The sequence below is a fragment of the Barbus barbus genome, assembly GCF_936440315.1.
Source record: "Barbus barbus genome assembly, chromosome: 38".
Lineage (NCBI taxonomy): Eukaryota > Metazoa > Chordata > Actinopteri > Cypriniformes > Cyprinidae > Barbus > Barbus barbus.
Window position 1 is genome coordinate 4,055,753 of NC_136716.1, and position 18,893 is coordinate 4,074,645.

General features: G+C 39.3%; 1 protein-coding gene across 2 annotated transcripts in view; it reads left to right on the forward strand.

The window, feature by feature from the left end:
• LOC306857802 (1-phosphatidylinositol 4,5-bisphosphate phosphodiesterase epsilon-1-like) overlaps positions 1–18,893 on the forward strand; it is an 88,666-nt gene that overhangs the window by 55,401 nt on the left and 14,372 nt on the right. For both annotated transcript variants that reach the window (XM_079397966.1, XM_079397967.1), the window contains exons 5-22: positions 1,787–1,932; positions 2,466–2,724; positions 3,076–3,284; positions 5,320–5,989; positions 6,576–6,761; positions 6,844–6,961; positions 7,157–7,337; positions 8,573–8,695; positions 8,775–8,911; positions 9,006–9,244; positions 10,064–10,125; positions 10,265–10,430; positions 10,643–10,750; positions 10,836–10,952; positions 11,070–11,228; positions 16,289–16,418; positions 18,552–18,661; positions 18,754–18,871. In XM_079397966.1, the coding sequence (XP_079254092.1) occupies positions 1,787–1,932; positions 2,466–2,724; positions 3,076–3,284; positions 5,320–5,989; positions 6,576–6,761; positions 6,844–6,961; positions 7,157–7,337; positions 8,573–8,695; positions 8,775–8,911; positions 9,006–9,244; positions 10,064–10,125; positions 10,265–10,430; positions 10,643–10,750; positions 10,836–10,952; positions 11,070–11,228; positions 16,289–16,418; positions 18,552–18,661; positions 18,754–18,871 (3,238 nt within the window). The remainder of the gene's footprint in view (positions 1–1,786; positions 1,933–2,465; positions 2,725–3,075; positions 3,285–5,319; positions 5,990–6,575; positions 6,762–6,843; positions 6,962–7,156; positions 7,338–8,572; positions 8,696–8,774; positions 8,912–9,005; positions 9,245–10,063; positions 10,126–10,264; positions 10,431–10,642; positions 10,751–10,835; positions 10,953–11,069; positions 11,229–16,288; positions 16,419–18,551; positions 18,662–18,753; positions 18,872–18,893) is intronic.

The window sequence follows — 18,893 nt, forward strand, 5'->3', positions numbered from 1 at the left end:
TGCCAGGGGAAAATTGTGTTTCTCCTTTTGAATGGGCCTTAAAGAAAGTGGAATGATGTCATCTTTAAGGTGCACGCTTGCCTTTAGATCAGCTGGTTTTGATTTTAAGAAACTAAATGGAGATAAAATGCATACTTGCCATTGTTGGCTGAACTCTTTAAGACTTAAAACATGAAAACTTCAAATATTGAATCATCAAAGCTGGTTATGTTTCATGTAAAAGCAAGAATCTAGCCAGGTTATGACTGGGAATAACATGAAATAAAGATTTGCAGATGCTTACAGCCCAGACAGTCAGTGCTAGTTATGTAAGACTCACAACTCAGAAGGGTGACCTTCACGTTGTGGAAATCAGTCTTATATCTTGTCAAGTAACGTAATGCTTGAAGGAATCATCTTTCATCGTTGAATGCAGTTCCTTGAAAGTTCCCGCTTAACTTTCCATCGCCTAGTCGATTAGAAGAAACTTTGAAGGTTTCTGGGTTGAAGGGAGTTTTCTAGATCATAGGCTTCGATGTGATGTAACACTATCACCGCACAAAGGGAATGGATCACATAACACCCCTCCCAGCCTTAATCCTAGTGTCCTTTGCGAACAAGTCACAGATTCCTCCTTTAGTTTGATTTGGTTCACTCTTTTACCCTAATGCTTCCTGTGGACTCATTCGTACCCCAGCAACCTGTTGTGTTATTTTGGTTATGCTGTAACCCACATAATACATCCCTGAAGTGTTGCCACTGGGTGTCCATGCATAGCCTAGGGTTTGTGATCTGTTGTCTTTGTTGTGGTCAGTTGTTTGTGGTCTTATTCAGACAGTTGACCGGCGGTCGCCTTTGAAGCCCCTTCCAGGGTGCAGTGTCTCTGGCAACTCTTACGTAAGTTTTTAATGTGTCAAATCTGCTGTCCGTTCACTGCTGACCGGCCGGCCTGTGCAGTAACTCAAGAGCAGCAGTCTGACCGGTGGAATCCTAGCAGAATGACATGAGCTCCAGTCTACCGGTCCCCTCGTATTAAACGTCCTTGGCCATCCGGGCCCCAGCAGAACTGTTTATGTAACTGATTGACTTTCTGTGAGGTGTTTTTAGCTACAACACACCATCTCATAAATATTTGTGCTCAGACTGATTGCTGTTATGAGCATTCAGGACTAGAGACGGTCAGATTCTGTGACTTGAAAATGTGAGTGGTGATTGACCGTACAAAGGCTCGACACCACAATACTGGGGTGTTCTGGGTGGTTGCCAGGGTGTTGCTATGCAGTTGCAAAATTCGGACAATGTTTTGGTAATTTTCTGTCTAGATATTATCCATAATTGTATGGACATATCCGTTTCTGTCAGTTAATCATTTTCTTGCCCTCATGGTTGTTCTAAACCTTTACAAAAGGTTATACTACGGTTATACGCAAAAGTTTAGCACAAATTTTGAACCAAGTGTCCTGTGTTAAATTTCAAATGTGTCTCACACAAACCCATTGTATGATTTCAGAAAACCTGGAATATACAGCAGTTGTATGGATCCCTCTCTTGTTATCTGTGTTAGTGTTATGGGGTCCAGTGGGCTCAAATCTACATTTGTGCACTCAAATCTTCATTTTTCTTGGAAATGTAAATGAAATCATGTTTGAACTCCTGAGTTTAAAGCTAGAGATTTATGTTATACAATCAGCAGTGTTTCTTCCAAATATGTGTGTGATTATAAACCAATAAAGTGAGAGAGGAAGGTATGGAGATCAGTATTTTCTCAGGCTTGGGCCTCAAACGAAAGTGTGTGTTGTGTTTTTAGGTGAGCTCATGGGTGACCTGGCTTATCCTGACTGCTGGGTCCATGGAGGAGAAGAGAGAAGTCTTCTCATACCTTGTCCATGTGGCAAAGTGCTCCTGGAACATGGGCAACTACAATGCGGTCATGGAATTCTTGGCAGGTCTCAGGTATGGCATGATGCCTTGAATGGCTTGGTTAGAAAATAAATAATCCTTTGAGAATAAATGTCCCTCTCTGTTTGTATTGTGTGTTGCTTAACAAAGTGAGGGACATTCTTGAGTCGATTTGTTTTTGGCAGCACATTTGTTACGTGAGATAGGATGAGTCTCAATACTAATCTGCAACCCAATTTACTTTCTTTATGGACTAGTTATTTACAATTTTAGTCATCTATCAAAGGTTTTATGCTCGCCATGAAGATTCAAATTAATACTAGTCATCGGTCAGATGTAGCAGTCTCTCTGAGTTTGCAGTGGAGTCAGTTTGATTTTTATTCCACTTGTGTTGTTAAAAGAGAGAAAAATACAGTTTGCTGGTTATTGTACAAAAATATTTTATGACAAGACAAAATCTAACTCTAACTGGTTGCACATAATCAGACTTCATCCCTAAATTATGTTTTAAATTACATTTTAAATACAAAAATGATAAGAAGCCTTGAGCAATATACATATAGACGGCCTGTCTTATTCTTCCCCAGGTCTCGCAAAGTGCTGAAAATGTGGCAGTTCATGGACCAGGCGGATATTGAGACCATGCGTGGTCTGAAGGATGCCATGGCCCAGCATGAATCATCCTCCGAGTACAAGAAAGTGGTCAACCGTGCCCTCAACATCCCAGGATGCAAAGTGGTGCCTTTCTGTGGCGTGTTCCTTAAGGAACTTAGCGAGGCTTTGGACGGTGCAGCCAGCATTATTGGACTGCGTCCATCGTTTGATTCTCAAGAAGACCCTGTTGAGGTGAGGATTAAGTGCTTTTAAAGAGTCATGATGACTAACACAGGAAATTGTATCACCTCGGTCTAATTTAATTGCCATTTAAAGTTACAATAATAATGTTGAGAACATTTTGGCTAGCTGGAGCAATTACCTTTTCATCAAACTTTTAAAATGCCTGCTGAATTGCTTCCTGGCTTTGCAAAAAACACATTAGATCGATTCAACCAGGAAAAAGTCATTTTGTCACTCTGGCGGCTATTAAATCACCAATGAAAGCTTTTACAGCCCACAAATCTACTCGTATTGTCTATAATTGTGGTTATTTTCTTTTGAGTGGAATCTCTGTGGTGAAGTTCTCTTTACCTTATACAGTTTGTCACCGACTACAACGGCCAGCAGCACTTCCTGCAGAGGGTTGGGAGCGATGGGCTCCACAGCTCAGACAAGGAGGCGACCGTCAGTAACATTCTGCAGACGATTCGCAGCTGCAACCGAAGCCTGGAGGCCGAGGAGCCTGAGGAGAAGGCACAAGAGGTCACAGTTTTCCCCAAAAATTCCTTCAAAGACAAGAGCAGAAACCAGTGAGTTAAATTTGGACACTGTTTGCAAATATATGATGTTTAGTCTAATTCATATACGTTGAGGCATTCTCAACCTATTAGTGGTTTTAATACCACTAATAGGCTCTCTGCATAGAGCTTTGGGTTATTTCTTTTCACTTACCTGTGTTAACTAAGGAGATCTATGATACCTAGCATTCCCATGAATCTCAATGGGAGTTGCTCGACTGGCGGAGGAACCACTAGATGTATGTGATTTGACATCTGCCATTTTTGCTCATGGACACATTTAAAGGTTTCAGTCAATCATCTGAACTGTAAATTGAAACCTAAACCCAAAAGCATTGGACAGAAAAAATAACTCCTTTTCAAGGTTTTTAAAGCCCCCACTTTAGCTTAACTAAATCTTATATGACAATTACTTTTTGTGGTACATTAAAGATTCTTGATACAGTATGTTTTTTTTATGAAGGTTGCTGTGAAATTCTATTCATCACAAACAACTCAGTGTACATGGTGTACTAATTTTCCTTTGCTGACAACCTTGAGATAATTTAAAAGAGCGCAAAAGAATTACTGTAGGATGTGAGTGCTCAGAGTTCATTTTGAACCTTTAAACGTCTTAAGTTATAAAAAGATTTCTAAAGACCTTCCATTGGACTGAAATGTTTCTCAGTGGAAGATGTTGTTGTCATGAGATTGTTTATACATGTTGACCTTCGTACAGAGCAGCACTACAACCCCCATGTTTCTTTAGACAGAAAGAATTAACTTTTAGTTCTGTTTGTTCTCAACGCAGAGGCAGTTTTGTTGTCTGCAGGAAGGTGCTCATATCGATTGTTAATACTGTGTCTCTGGAGAATCTCATCGCCTTTGTAGATTCCATCCCAAGCATTTTCATCTTTCAAGAGACTGAATCTTGAGCTGCTTGGCTTTGATGTACTACTTTATTTATCTGAACTTCTCTCCCAGTAACTCTTCCAGTTGCAAGGCTGACTTTACACCACAAATGTATCAAATTTGAGCATACTGTGTTTGGGTACAGATCCACCCCACTTTCATTTCTCAAACCACTACCTTCTGTCTTTCTCTTCCATTCAATTCAACCCTCCACCCTTACTATCCACTCTCAAGGAAAGGACCTGGGTCAGAGCGTGTCCTGTAAGTTGCCAGATTGTGTTTTAATGGTTACACTAACCGCATTGGTTTCTAAGTGACATGCAGTGTTTCATTTGTATAGGTTTTGTTTGATTGCACTTAGAAATGCATGGATTTCCTTCCTCTCAATCCACAGTGCAGAGTTGAAGTCGAGACCAGACTCTCCAAAGCTCAGACGAGTCCCCAATTCTTTGACACTGACCAGTATCAAAACCCTAATATCAAACCAAGACTTGACCCCTCAATAATCAGCAAAAGATCAACACCCATACCAATACATATTTCCCTAAAACCCAGACCAGTACCAGAACAATACCACACCCCTATTACGCAGATCAATGCTCAGCTAAAGTCCAGATCAAGACCTTATCTCAGAACCCATGCAAAAACTGTTGCTCCATGCACCAGACTGTCCATTTTAGTTAAATAGAGATAATGCAGAATTTATTCCACCATTCATTTCAGACACTAAGGCTAAGTAGTCATTAAGAGCCATGGGATCCTCTATAATGGTGCAGATACAGTGCAAACCTGTGGTTGAGGTAATTATTACCCTCATTACTCTCTGGAAACAGGCTGCAGTCTTGTCTGAGACCACAAACCTAGACCCATATCCAGACCATGACACAGAGTAAATGAGATGCACAACCACATTGAAGCTCAAGGTGCCAACTCTGCCACACTGCACGATTTATAGTCATTTAATGCATAGCATAATATTATGTTCCATAACGGCGCCTAAATTTGTGTCTTATAGGTAGACAGTGCTCTTCAATACTCTAAGCTCATGTCAACTTCTTTTGCAAGACTAATATGGCATTACCTTTTCCAAGACATTGAGAAGTTTCACAGGCAGAGTTCTGTTAATTCACTTTTGCTTCACCCGCTTTTCTTGTAGGTTTTTAGTAGGGGACCTCTCGGACTCTGAAGTGGACCCGCTTGAGCTGGCTAAGGACGTAGACCTCCAGACCACAGAAGAGCTGCGTGGACTATTTAGCCACGGAACAGAGCTTATCCCCTGGTACGTGCTCTCTCTTCAACCAGATATCCACCAGTTCCTGCTCCAGGGAGCAACCGTTATCCACTACGACCCCGAGACCCACCTCACCGCCCGCTGCCTCCTCCGTCTACAGCCCGATAACTGCTTCTTTACCTGGTCCAAGCCCCACAGCAGCTGTAGCCCAGGTAGAGGAGCCAGAGGCTTCATGGGACATCCACCATCCCCAGACCATTTACCCTTGGGTCAACCTGTGCACTGCGGACTGACCGATGGACTCCTAGACCTTAACGTGGTGAAGGCCGTGTTCATGGGTCACCCTGGAGTGGATGTTAACCTTGTGTGCCTGCAGCACAAACTGTGTAACATGAACCCTGGCGAAAATGGTGTCACACTGCTATACGGACTTCACACCACAGACAACAGGCTCCTGCACTTTGTGGCCCCCAAGCACACGGCACAAATGCTACACGAGGGCCTCCAGGAGCTGCTCAATGCCATCAGGAAGATCAGGAAGTTTCCTGACCAGAGACTACAATGGCTGAGAAAGCAGTATGTTAGTTTGTACCAGGTAAATTTACATTTACTCAAGTGCATTTATTCAATATATTTGAGAACACAATACGAGTAGACCTGCTATACCAAGTTTCTATTTAGGTATGGAAGATGCTTTGTTTCTTTTGTGAGAATTTCGCTATAAAACAAGTTTTGCAGGTCTTGCCACTGGTCAGTGTTGGTCTGGTTTGATAGTTTTAGAAGGGTTTTGTGCACTTGTTAGCTGGCAGGTCAACTGGCTGATCAGCTAAACCAGCTGACCACTAGTCAGGCCAGGCTGGTAGACCTGCCAAACCAGGTTAGGCGGCATTTAAATAAAGATTTTTGCACACATGTTGTGTTCTCAATGTTGAATTATAGAAGTTCACATTGAAGAACTTTGGTGGTATTGAAGTTCTCATGCGACTAAACACATTCCAGTTTTGACTTTTGAATGTCCTGCACTGTTTCCCTTTAGCATAACTCTGTTAACTGAAGGTCAGCTAAAAAGCACAGTTTTCTTTTTTCTAAATTCCATTCATTGTTATTTTCCATTTTTATTATCAGTGGGTTTTATATTTTTATTTATAGTGGGTTTTATTGCTGTAAACTCCCTGTTCTAGGAGGATGGTAGATTTGAGGGACCCACACTGGCCCATGCTATCGAGCTGTTTGGAGGGAGACGCTGGAATATGGGTGCTAGTGGCCCTGGATCCGCCAGCAAGAGTGCTGAGAAGAGCTCAGCCCAGAAAAATAGCCCGCTGGGCATTAACTCCAACGTCAAGAAAAAGAAGAAAGCCTTAGTCAGGGTAAGGAGTAGAACACCGTGAGCCAACACAGGCTGTCCTGGCTTGGCTATATGATTTGACTAATGCACTATTCTGTTCACAGGGGGACAGTGGTGATGGAACAGATGATGAGATGTTCTCACGCAAGACCAGGAGCTGTAAAGAGACTTTGATGAGGAGAGAGTCAGACCCTTTGGAAAGTGTTGAGCAGGAAAACGCTGGTGAGAGTTACTAAGTAATTTGTTGACAGCTAATCTGACTTTGGTTAGACATAATTGTTGAAGAATGTTGAGGAAGGTATCCATTTCAGCTGTTTTACCAATACTTTTTTCATTTATACACTGAAGATACTAGTTTTGTGATGCAAATGTCTTAAGAGATCAGGTCCATAGTGACATGTTTGAATGTTTCCATAGAGGACTGCAGTACTTTTGGCCACCCTGGATCCCTTTCCTTATCCAACAGCAAAGGCCAGTCTCCTGGATCCTCCTTATCCTCCTCCTCATCTTCCTCTGGCTCCTTTAGCACAAACATCTCCACCCCTACCCGCCCCCATTCCTCCCCCATTCTCCCCAGCAACTCCAAAAGTCAACCAGGGTAAGGCCACTCCCTCTTTAGAAATACAAATTCATTGCATTCCCAGAAAGCACACAGGCTTCTATTCAATGTGTTTGATGGGTTTAGCATGTTTTTGATCCTGTTCTTTTAAAGATATTTTCAGATTTTTATATTCAAGAAGGATGCAACACAAAATATGCAAATAATGTAATTTACTTCCATAATCTGACTCATTTTTAAGTAAAATAGGATGAGTAAGATTTTTTTATAATTTTTTTATTTTATTTTTTATTTATTTTATTCCATGAAAGATGGTCCCAGGTGCTTGAAGCATTTAAAGAGATAGTTCGCTCTAAAGGCCACAGACAAACTCCAACAAACAGGTTGGCTCAAGTTGGCCGTTGGATTTAGAATCTGCTGAAAAATAACTCATGTTCACACTGCGCTTTAAACTATTTATTGAGCTTTAAACATTTTCATGCACATAAAGGTATTATAAAAGTAATCTTCCAGTTGCAAGGCTGGAAACGATTATTGCGCCCCATTCCGCCTCCTTTCTAGCGCTGCGCTTTTGCTCCTCCATAAAAGCCCAGTTTCACGTGCAAATCAGTAAAATCATGTAACATGACTTGCGAAATGGGACGTGCTTGATTTAATGAAGTATATTTGATTTATTCATGTTTTAAAAGCGTGAAAGAGAACTTGCGCTGCTCCTCAGGAAGATAATGTTATATGCGCTCAAAGACGGAGCAGAACACAGACATGTAAAGTTGCTGAAGGTGTGCGCCTAAATGGTCAAATAAAATGTGGTGCTTAGTGATTATTCATGCATACCTTTGTCAGTCACGTAATAAATGAACGTAAAGAGTTGAGAATGAAAATACTCGAGTAATAGTAATTGGATCCGTGCGGCTCTTAAAGTGACAGTGGGCTATATTCCTGCTGCGACTGTTTGCTTAATATTAATCAAACAACAAAAGACAAATTCAAAATCACACACTGTGCTTGAGTGAAGGGCCTTTGTAGCTTTAATAGCTTTATATTCACTCATATAAAGGTTTGGTCATATGGCCCCCTAATATCTGTGTTAAATGATCGTGATTACAATGTTGACCAAAATAATCATAATTATGATTTTTGCCATAATCAAGCAGCCCTGGTGCCAAAAACAAATCTCAGTAGTTTCTTTCATAATGAAAAATTAATTGTATTACTTGTCTTAAAGCTTTAAAAAGCCGTTTTGCTTTAGAGATGCCTATGTTTGGTGTTTTTAGGGCCTGGAGCAGTCGGAGCTGGCATGGTCGAGGGAAAGGCTGCTTCAGGGGCTTTCAGGACCTCATGATCTCCGACAGCATCATGAGCTTTGTTGAATTTGTGGAGCTCTTCAAGTCTTTTAGGTAGAACACACCTTTCCTTCCAAAAATACTTGTGCTTTGAATTTGGATGATACTTGAAAATTTCCCGTTGTGTGCCCAGCATTCGCAGTCGTAAGGATCTGAAGGAACTGTTCGATACTTATGCCGTGCCTTGTAGTCGCTCGGGTCCTGACTCTGTCCCACTCTACACCACACTGAGGATTGATGACAGACTCACAGGATTGCAGCCGGATCTCGGTGAGCATGTGTGAATAATAAGAATTTTCTTTTTTTTTTTTTTTGTAACCGATATAAGAAGTAGGGTGGTTTTACAAAGCTGATTTCTTCACAGATCTCCTGACTCGTAACGGTTCTGACCTGGGCCTTTTTATCCGCACACGTCAGCAAATGTCTGAGAACCAGAAGCAGATTTCAGACGCCATCGCAGCTGCTAGCATCGTGACCAATGGCACTGGAGTGGAGAATTCATCGCTGGGTGTGCTGGGGCTGGCCATCTCTCAGCTCAATGACTTCCTGGTCAACTGTCAAGGAGAACATCTGAGCTATGATGAGATCCTCAGCATCATACAGGTGTGTGGAAGAATCCTCTGAAAGCTGATCTCAGCCAGAAAGTTTTATAGAATTTATCGATCAGACTTATAAATGTTACCTTGAACATAACGACAGGACATTCCTGTTATGGAGCAGATTAATATGCTTGTGTTTTTATTTACAGACTCCTCTTTGGATAATGAAACTGTTGTTTTCTGTAAAGCTGCTTTATAGCGGAATCAAATTTGTTTCATAAATGAAGGATTTTACAACATTGACACTTATTGAACTGAACTGAATGAACACAGAACTGACTTGAGCAGAATAATAAAGAATAATGCAATTATCGTTTTAGAGCTGGATGTCATACAAGGATGTCATACATTTTGTTATTAAAAAAAATATTACAGAAGACTACAGCAAAATCATAAGATTATTTTTCTGTCCCTTTGAACTATATATCCACTAAACTTGGCACCATGAATATATTGGTCTTATCTGTCTAACCTTCAAACTCAAGTTGTTTTAAACCTTAAAGACATTTTCAAGCCAACATTCAAACTTTGCCTTGATCGACATTCCTCTTTATGTTATTTATGTGAAGTCTTATTGGAAAATAAAGGAAAAGAAAATTGCTTTAAATATCTGTCAGATTCCTTGGCATTAATTTAAAGCTCTCAACGGTGGGTCATCATTTACCGTTAACAACATGCACAATTGATTCTTCCTTTATTAAGAATAAGAATCGTTGACTGACAGTTCGATATTAACATCTCACCAGCTCATAAATCACTTTGAGACATCTAATGATATGCATGCCAATGTAATAATATTTCATTTGTTTTTTTGTTTCTTTAGAAATTTGAGCCTTCTTCAAACATGCGTGAGATGGGGTGGATGTCCTTTGAAGGATTTGCCAGGTTTGGTTTTATTAAACATTTTTGACAAAATAATGTGGACCAGCAGTTTCAGAAATGCAATACTTTGGCAGATTTGGATAATCTGCTGTATTCATATAATCTCTGCTACATGACTGAAAGTTTAATCTACCTCTCGAAGGTTTCTTATGGACAAGGACAACTTTGCCTCTAAAATCGAGGAATCTCAAGTGAATCTGGATGAGCTCCAGTATCCGCTCTCGTACTATTACATCGAGTCCTCTCATAACACATACCTCACGGGCCATCAGCTGAAGGGAGAGTCTTCAGTGGAGCTCTACAGCCAGGTACATCTTCAGCAGAGCTTCTCTGTTTATCCTGAACCTGTTCCAGGGCAAAAAACTGTTCACAATGCACTCCATATATATGCTTGGCAATCGCTGCTTCACATGCCGTCCTGTAGAAGTCACATGCAAGTCAATCTAGCTGAAACCACAGCATGTGAATGATACCTGCAGGCTTTATTGAGTTCACTTTTGATCTATTGGTTCTGCCGCAGGTGTTGCTGCAGGGCTGTCGTAGCGTTGAGTTGGACTGCTGGGACGGCGACGACGGCATGCCTGTTATATACCATGGACACACTCTTACTACTAAGATTCCCTTCAAGGTCTGTTTAGAAATCTCTACATGAAGAGACTTCTGTTGTTTTTATGTATGTTTTCCGTTGACTGAAATGCACTTGTGGTCTGTAGGATGTTGTCGAAGCCATTAATCGCTCAGCGTTTGTGAACTCAGAGATGCCTGTGATTCTGTCCATCGAAAACCACTGCTCTTTACTGCAGCAACGCAAGATGGCTGAGATTTTTAAGGTAACTGCCTGTTTTTTTTGTTTTTTTGCTTAATCACAATTCATGCGATGTCCTCAACCTGCTTGTTTGAAAGTTTCTTGTGGAAAGTGAACATTGTTTATATATTTTGCTCTTCAGACAGTGTTTGGTGAGAAGCTGGTGACCAAGTTCCTGTTTGAGAGTGATTTTGCGGATGAGCCTTTGCTTCCATCTCCCCTGCAGCTCCGAGGGAAGATCCTACTGAAAAATAAGAAGCTGAAAGCTCACCAGGCTCCAGTGGACATTCTCAAACAAAAGGTAGATGAGAGAAACAAATGCCTAGATGTTTGGGAACAATGCAGAACTGGGGCCTGTTCTTCGTACGTCGCTAACTCTGTAAACTGGATTTGATTGTTGCTGATTTCACTTGATCTTTCATCATTTGGTTCTTCGAAGCTCACCCTGTACTTGCTGTCATAGCAACAGGTCTGTAAGCTTAAACCTGCTCGGGAGCAGGCTTATTTCATGTAAACAGGATCAGATTGCATCTTTGCAAAATTCCCCCCTACCACCACTACTTTATTACAAGACTACCTTACTGGTCCAGGGACAATAATTTAAAATAATAATATTTTAAAAATTAATTTGAAAATAATATAATAATGTTGTGTAGTCTATAATACTATTTTTACCAGTTTTACTCATTGAAAGATTTATTATATTTATATTTATAATTGTATTGGAGTCTTACACACATGCTATACGCTGACTCTGAGCCGTGCATTAATTTGAGTGGTGACAGATATGGGAGTGGCTTGATGGAGCGCAGGAGATGCAGATTACTTGATCTTGACCCTTAAGAAACTTTAATTAATGCTGTCACGTAACAAATCTGTTTCAAAGATAAAATTAAAGGAATTGCTAATTACAACATTGAAGTAAAAATGTAAAGCCTGTACAAATACTAGAAATCATGAATATAAATAATTGGGAATCATGTAAAAAAAACAACAATTACAAATAAATTAAAAACAGTGCGCATTTCATTTATCTATTATAACGTTTATGTAGTTTTTTTCGCTTGGCTGTTTCCTTATAAAAGTTCAGAAATTTGTCAAGTTTTTCGTCAGGTGTCTTTTTTTAATTATATAATGTCATTATGTTGCTGTCTTGCCATCAGCCAATCGCTGCATTGCTGAACGTGGTTTCAAGTATCGATACATACCCCCTTTTAAACCAACCCATGAACGCGCAATTATCAACAACAGGTGCGTTCGAAGAACCGAATTAGCCAGATCATGATTAGCGTGATGATATTATCTTGGATGTGTCTTTTGATCTCGGATGTAATAAGTGACGTACTAAGAACGAGCCCCTGATTTCAAGACTATTGGTTGGTTTATATACATAGTTTAAGTTCAAGTTCAAGTTTATTTGTATAGCGCTTTTTACGATACAAATCGCTGCAAAGCAGCTCTACAGGAAATTAAGTTTCCACAATATATTTATGTATTGCAGAACCTTAATATATTTAACTTATGGCAAAATTTGGTAATTCTGTATGTTGTCTGAGCGTTGGCATCCTCTGAGGTCCTCTGAGGGGTTGGCATTATCTTTTCTCAGGTGTTTGGTCATCTCAGATCATTTAAGGGTTGGATCCAGACTGAAGCTTCTGTAATTCCTAGTTACCACGGGATGTTAATCTCGTGACAGAAACAGAGAAACAAATAGAGACATAATTAGCATAGCTGTTGTTCCATCTAAGCAAAAATTATTTGTTCAACCCAAGCTAAAGAATAATAATAATGTGCATTTGATCAGATATAACTGCAGTACAAGATTATAAGATGCATTATGTGAATGCTTGGCTAAAGAGATGTGTCTTTAATCTAGATTTAAACAGAGAGAGTGTGTCTGAACCCCGAATGTTATCAGGAAGGCTATTCCAGAGTTTGGGAGCCAAATGTGAAAAAGCTCTACCTCCTTTAGTGGACTTTGCTATCCTAGGTACTACCAAAAGTCCAGAGTTTTGCGACCTTAGGGAGCGGGTTGGATTGTAGCGTGGTAGAAGACAAGTTAGGTACGCAGGAGCTAAACCATTTAGGGCCTTATAGGCAAGTAATAATATTTTGTAAATGATACGGCACTTAATAGGTAGCCAGTGCAGAGACTGTAAAATTGGGGTAATATGATCATATTTTCTTGACCTGGTAAGAACTCTATAGCCGCTGCATTTTGGACTATCTGTAGCTTGTTTATTGAAGATACAGGACAACCAGCTAGCAGTGCATTACAATAGTCCAGTCTAGAGGTCATGAATGCATGAACTAGCTTTTCTGCATCAGAAATGGGTAGCATGTTTCAAAGCTTGGCAATGTTTCTAAGATGGAAGAATGCTGTTTTTGTAACATGGGAAATATGATTTTCAAAGGACAAGTTACTGTCTAATATAACACCCAGATTTTTGACTTTAGAGGACGTAACAGTACATCCATCTAGTTGCAAATTGTAATCCAACAGATTCTGTGTACTGTTTTTTGGTCCAACAAGTAATATCTCTGTCTTATCTGAATTTAATAGGAGGAAATTATTGGTCATCCAATCTTTTACATTTTTTACACAATCTATTAGCTTAGATAGTTTAGAAGTTTCATCTGGTCTTGTTGAGATATATAGTTGAGTATCATCAGCATAACAATGAAAACTAATCCCGTATTTTCTAATAATATTACCAAGGGGCAACATGTATATTGAAAATAGCAGAGGACCTAGGACAGATCCTTGTGGTACTCCATACTTTACTGGTGATAATTGAGATGACTCCCCATTTAAATGAACAAAGTGGTAGCGATCGGACAGGTAGGATCTAAACCATCTTAAAGCCTGCCCTTGAATACCAATATAGTTTTGTAATCGATCTATGAGTGTGTCATGGTCTATAGTGTCGAACGCAGCACTAAGATCAAGTAATACTAGCAATGAGATGCAGCCTTGGTCTGAAGCAAGACGTAAGTCATTTGTAATTTTAACAAGTGCAGTTTCTGTACTATGGTGAGGCCTGAAACCTGACTGAAATTCTTCATAGAAATAATTTTTTTTGCAAGTAGGAACACAATTGAGCAGACACAACTTTTTCTAAAATTTTAGACAAACGGAGTATTTGAAATGGGTCTGTAATTTGCCAGTTCATTAGAATCTAGTTGTGGTTTCTTAATAAGAGGCTTAATAACTGCCAGTTAATAATATTAAGAAGCGGTTCTTCTGCTACAGGTAACAACTCTTTCAGTAGTTTAGTGGGTACAGGATCTAATAAACACGTTGTTGGTTTAGATGCACTGATAAGTTTATTTAGCTCTTCCTGTCCTATAGTTGTAAAGCACTGCAGTTTTTCTTTGGGTGCGATGAATGAAACTGAAATACTAGACGCAGTAGAATCTACATTTGATATTGTATTTCTGATGTTATCTATTTTATCAGTAAAGAAATTCATAAAGTCATTACTATTAAACTGTGAGGGAATATTTAGATCAGGTGGTGTCTGTTTATTTGTTAATCTAGCCACTGTGCTAAATAAGAACCTTGGATTGTTTTGGTTATTATCTATGATTTTGTGGATATGCTCTGCCCTGGCAGCTTTTAGAGTCTGTCTATAGCTGGACATACTGTTTTTCCACTTCTAAAAACTTCCAAGTTAGTTTTTCTCCATTTGCGCTCAAGATTACGTGTTTCTTTCTTGAGAGAATGGGTATAACTGTTGTACCATGGCGCAGTATGTTTTTCTCTAACCTTTTTCACTTTGAGGGGGGCAACAGCCTCTAATGTATTAGAGAAGATAGTGCCCATGTTGCTAGTCATTTCGTCTAGTTCATGTTTATTGATGGGTACACAGAGCAGTTGAGATAAATTAGGCAGGTTATTTGTGAATCGGTCTTTGGTGGCTGGAACAATAGTTCTGCCCGGACGATAACGCGCAGCCATATAATTAATATCAGTAATACGCAGCATGCACGATACAAGGAAATGATCAGTAACATCATCACTTTGAGGTACGATATCTATATCGGTAAGATCAATTCCATGCGATATAATTATATCTAGCGTATGTTTAAAATGATGAGTGGGCCCGGTGACGTTTTGCTTGACTTCAAAAGAGTTTATTAGGTCAGTAAACGCAAGAACTAACGCATCATTTGTATTATCAACGTGAATGTTAAAATCTCCGACAATTAGCAGTTTATCAACATTAACTAGAAGATCTGAGAGGAAATCTGCAAATTCTTTTAGGAAATCTGTATATGGCCCTGGCGGTCTATACACAGTAGCCAGAGCAAGAGATAGGAGAGATTTCTTTTGCATATCTAACAGTGTAACATTAAGCAGAAGTATTTTGAATGCGTTAAACTTCCTGTATCCTGTTTTCTGAGTAACACTGAGAATATCCCTATATATTGTTGCCACACCGCATGTGTGTGTTTATAACAGTAGCTTGGTGGAGTAGACTCATTTAGACCAAAATATTCATTTGGTTTAAGCCAGGTTTCAGTCAGGCAGAGTACATCAAAATTATTATCTGTGATAAAGCAGTTATTGTAAATGAAATTGAGTGCAAGTGATCTAATGTTTAGGAGCCCAAGCTTTAAAAATTGTTTTTGTTCATTTATTTTGCGTTTTTCTGGTTTAATCACGATCAGATTTTTTCTAGATCCTGCATTAAATTTATATTTATACGTTTATTGAATTGTAGCAGCCACACAATCAGGCGAATGCGGCTAACTTCTCTTTTTTTTTCTAAATGTCTTGGCTAGGTCCTGTTGTAATCTGGGGATATTTTCATAACTTTTTTCTTCGTACACCTAAGAAAAGGCCTGTGCCTGAGACATTGATTTATCTGCTACACAAAACAAATACAATATAGCTAGTTTTAAATTTAGAGATCATTATATCGCTAAATCAACCAGCCTTAAAATTGTTAAAACATTAAAGTATTATAGACAACAGTGAGCTTTTGTAAAACTAATACAAAAATACATTTGACTTGACTGATCTGCACAGATTTTCGAGGACATTCTGCAGAATGCATTTACACATTTTAAAATGTCTTTAACTGAGCTGGAAGTACTACTCTCATATTGGAAAGCACAATCAAATTAACCAGAATATTTCAGAAACAAACATGCAAGGAGTAGGGAATGTGTGGAATTGTGTGAATGACAGACTTTCCAGTTCTGTGGAAATCTGCACAGCTTCAGTGTGGTCTTGACTAACTGTTAAACATTTTTAGTATCAACACATGTCCATGAAACTTCCATTTAACAAATCAAGAATGAATAGTTGAAAAGTTTAGGAACTTTTTTTGTTAACTTTTCTTCTTTCAAAAGGCACATCAGCTGGCTCACATGCAGGCCCAGGCCAACAACGGCACAGTTAGCGGAACATCCCTGGGAAACAATGACGAAGAAGAAGAGGAGGAAGACGAGTATGACTATGATTATGAGTCACTGTCTGATGGTAAACATACTTTGCGTTACTCGAGCCAGCGTGTCCTTTATTTCAACTCGAATCGACAGCAATTATTGGATCATTGAGTGGAATTTTCTGTTCTGTTCACTAACCCTCTCACGATCTTTTACTGTTCTCACGATGGCACCTTGTGGCATGTTGACCTTTTTCCACTCCCCCCTCCTTTCTTTCATTTTCTTCCCTCTTTTTTTCTCCTTTTTCTCAGCTGATGTCCTCAATGCTTCCACAGCCTCTTATGGCCAGGAAGGTAAACGTATTGTGTGTGAGTGTATGTGGGTAGTTGACACATGCACATGGTTTAAACGTTTTTTTTTTTTTACTTTTGGTTTAAAAACTATGCATTTGCATTAGGCTTTTTTTCTCAAATTGGTAAGATAATTAAATACATGACCTGTCGTTATTGAAAATTGAGAGTTAGATAATGCATGTTTACTGACGCACTGTGGTGCAATTTCTACGTTTTAATTGCTAATAGTTTAGCAGATAATTGTACAATTGTGGCCAAAATTTGTATTCTTTGCTGTCCAGACAAATTATGAAAATGTATGTAAAAAATGATTGGTCTAGTAGACGAAGATGCCATGTCAGCTGCCCATGTAAATGTGTGCCGTGATGTTGTGTGTTGCTCTTACTGCTATATGCTGCTGGTGTGTTGACTCTGATGTGATTGCTTGGACTCAAAGCAGAGAAAATCAAAGCAGAATAATGGTCTGAGAGCCATCAGGTGTGTGCTGTGTGCGTCTGCCATGAATAAATCAGTGTTTTTTTTAATACGGCGATGGGTGGTACGGTGTATAAACAAAACCACCCAAACTTGCTTCAACGTTTGCTTCCACATCCTTAGTGTTTTGAAAATGGCTCGACCTTGCTTGCGGCACTGGCTCAACGGTGGGGAAAAAACAAAGCCATCTGGTTTCTCAGGCCCTGCACTGCTCTCTGTTAAAAGAGACTTTGTTCTTTCCCATACGGCTTTCCCCAGAGACTCCGCTATGAGTTTGTGTAGTCAGGGGAATGCCGGGCATTCACTCAACCTGTTTTCTTAAGCCGGGTATGCATTTGTCATGATTTTACCATCTGAGACAAATTTCAAAAATTGTACGAGATTTGTTTCGTTAAAGGGTAAAGTGGAAGTCTTTGATTGCTTTGTGTGACATCAGCGGATGACCAATTAATAGCCTTTTTGCTAAATCTCCAGTGACGTCCTGACAGTGTCTGTGGGTTGCACACCTACGGAATGACTAGTCCTGTGATCAAATTCTAATAAAGGCCCACTAGATGTGGTTACTTTTTGAGGATGTCAGAACATTGCTCATGATTGACAAAACTGACTGGGCATTTTACATCAAAGTCTTAAAGTTACCATGAAATCATAATTGACCTTTCTTATTTCAATTTTTATGGCATATTGCAGTATTTATAAATTGTTTATCTATGCACATAATTTTTTCATGTAATGTTTAATCAAAAACATTAACATCCGCTACCCCTCACAATGACATCTCTTCTCGTCCAACAAATAAATTCCCGATGGATATAATCAAGTACAGCTCTACATCACCTGGATATACATCACAATAGAGTGGAAAAACTTCATTTAAATTTCCATTTGCTTCCGGATTCTAAAGGGATGGATAGTTCACCTCAAAATGCAAACTCTGTCATCATTTATATTTACTGCATGTAGTTCCAAAACTATGTGACTGACTTCATCATCTGTTGAACATATTTTGATGAATGTCTCTATCCATACAATGATACAAAGTCAATGGTCACCAATACTGTTTGGTTACCAACATTCATCAAAATATCTTTTCTTTGTAAAAAAGAAAGAAGTTAATATAGGTTTGACATAAGGGTAAGAAAATGATGACAGAAGTTTTGGGTGAACTATCCGTAAATACATAGTGTCAGACTCCACTATTGATGTCACACAGTCTTTCTTGGCTTCTGCTCTCAAATATGACTGCTTCACCTTTCTGTTCTTTGCAAAATGTTTTATTTTGTATTTAGATGGAATTGTTCTCATTTATTTAATTTTCTTTTCTTTTTATGTGTTTTGGCAGAAGACATTTCTCTTTGGGTTTTTGTAGAGATGTTTCTTAGTGTGTTTCATTTCTGCAGACAATATTCTGGACGACAAACCCGAAGGCAAGTCATCCACAGAGAAACTTCAGTATGAGTCCAATGATGAGATGCCCAAGCGGTTTAAGAAAGCGGGAAACAAAGGAAAGGTCTGTACAGAACTGTAATGATACACTTTTGAGTTCCTTTCTATCTGAAGACACACTTGATCTTTGATGTTTGTACTTCTGCGCCCTTGCAGATGTTTGACATGGAGCTAGGAGAGGAGTTCTACCTGCCCCAGAATGAGAAGGAGAGCAGACAGATCGCTCAAGAGCTCTCTGATCTGGTCATCTACTGTCAGGCTATCAAATTCCCAGGTTTACATCTTATTTCATTATT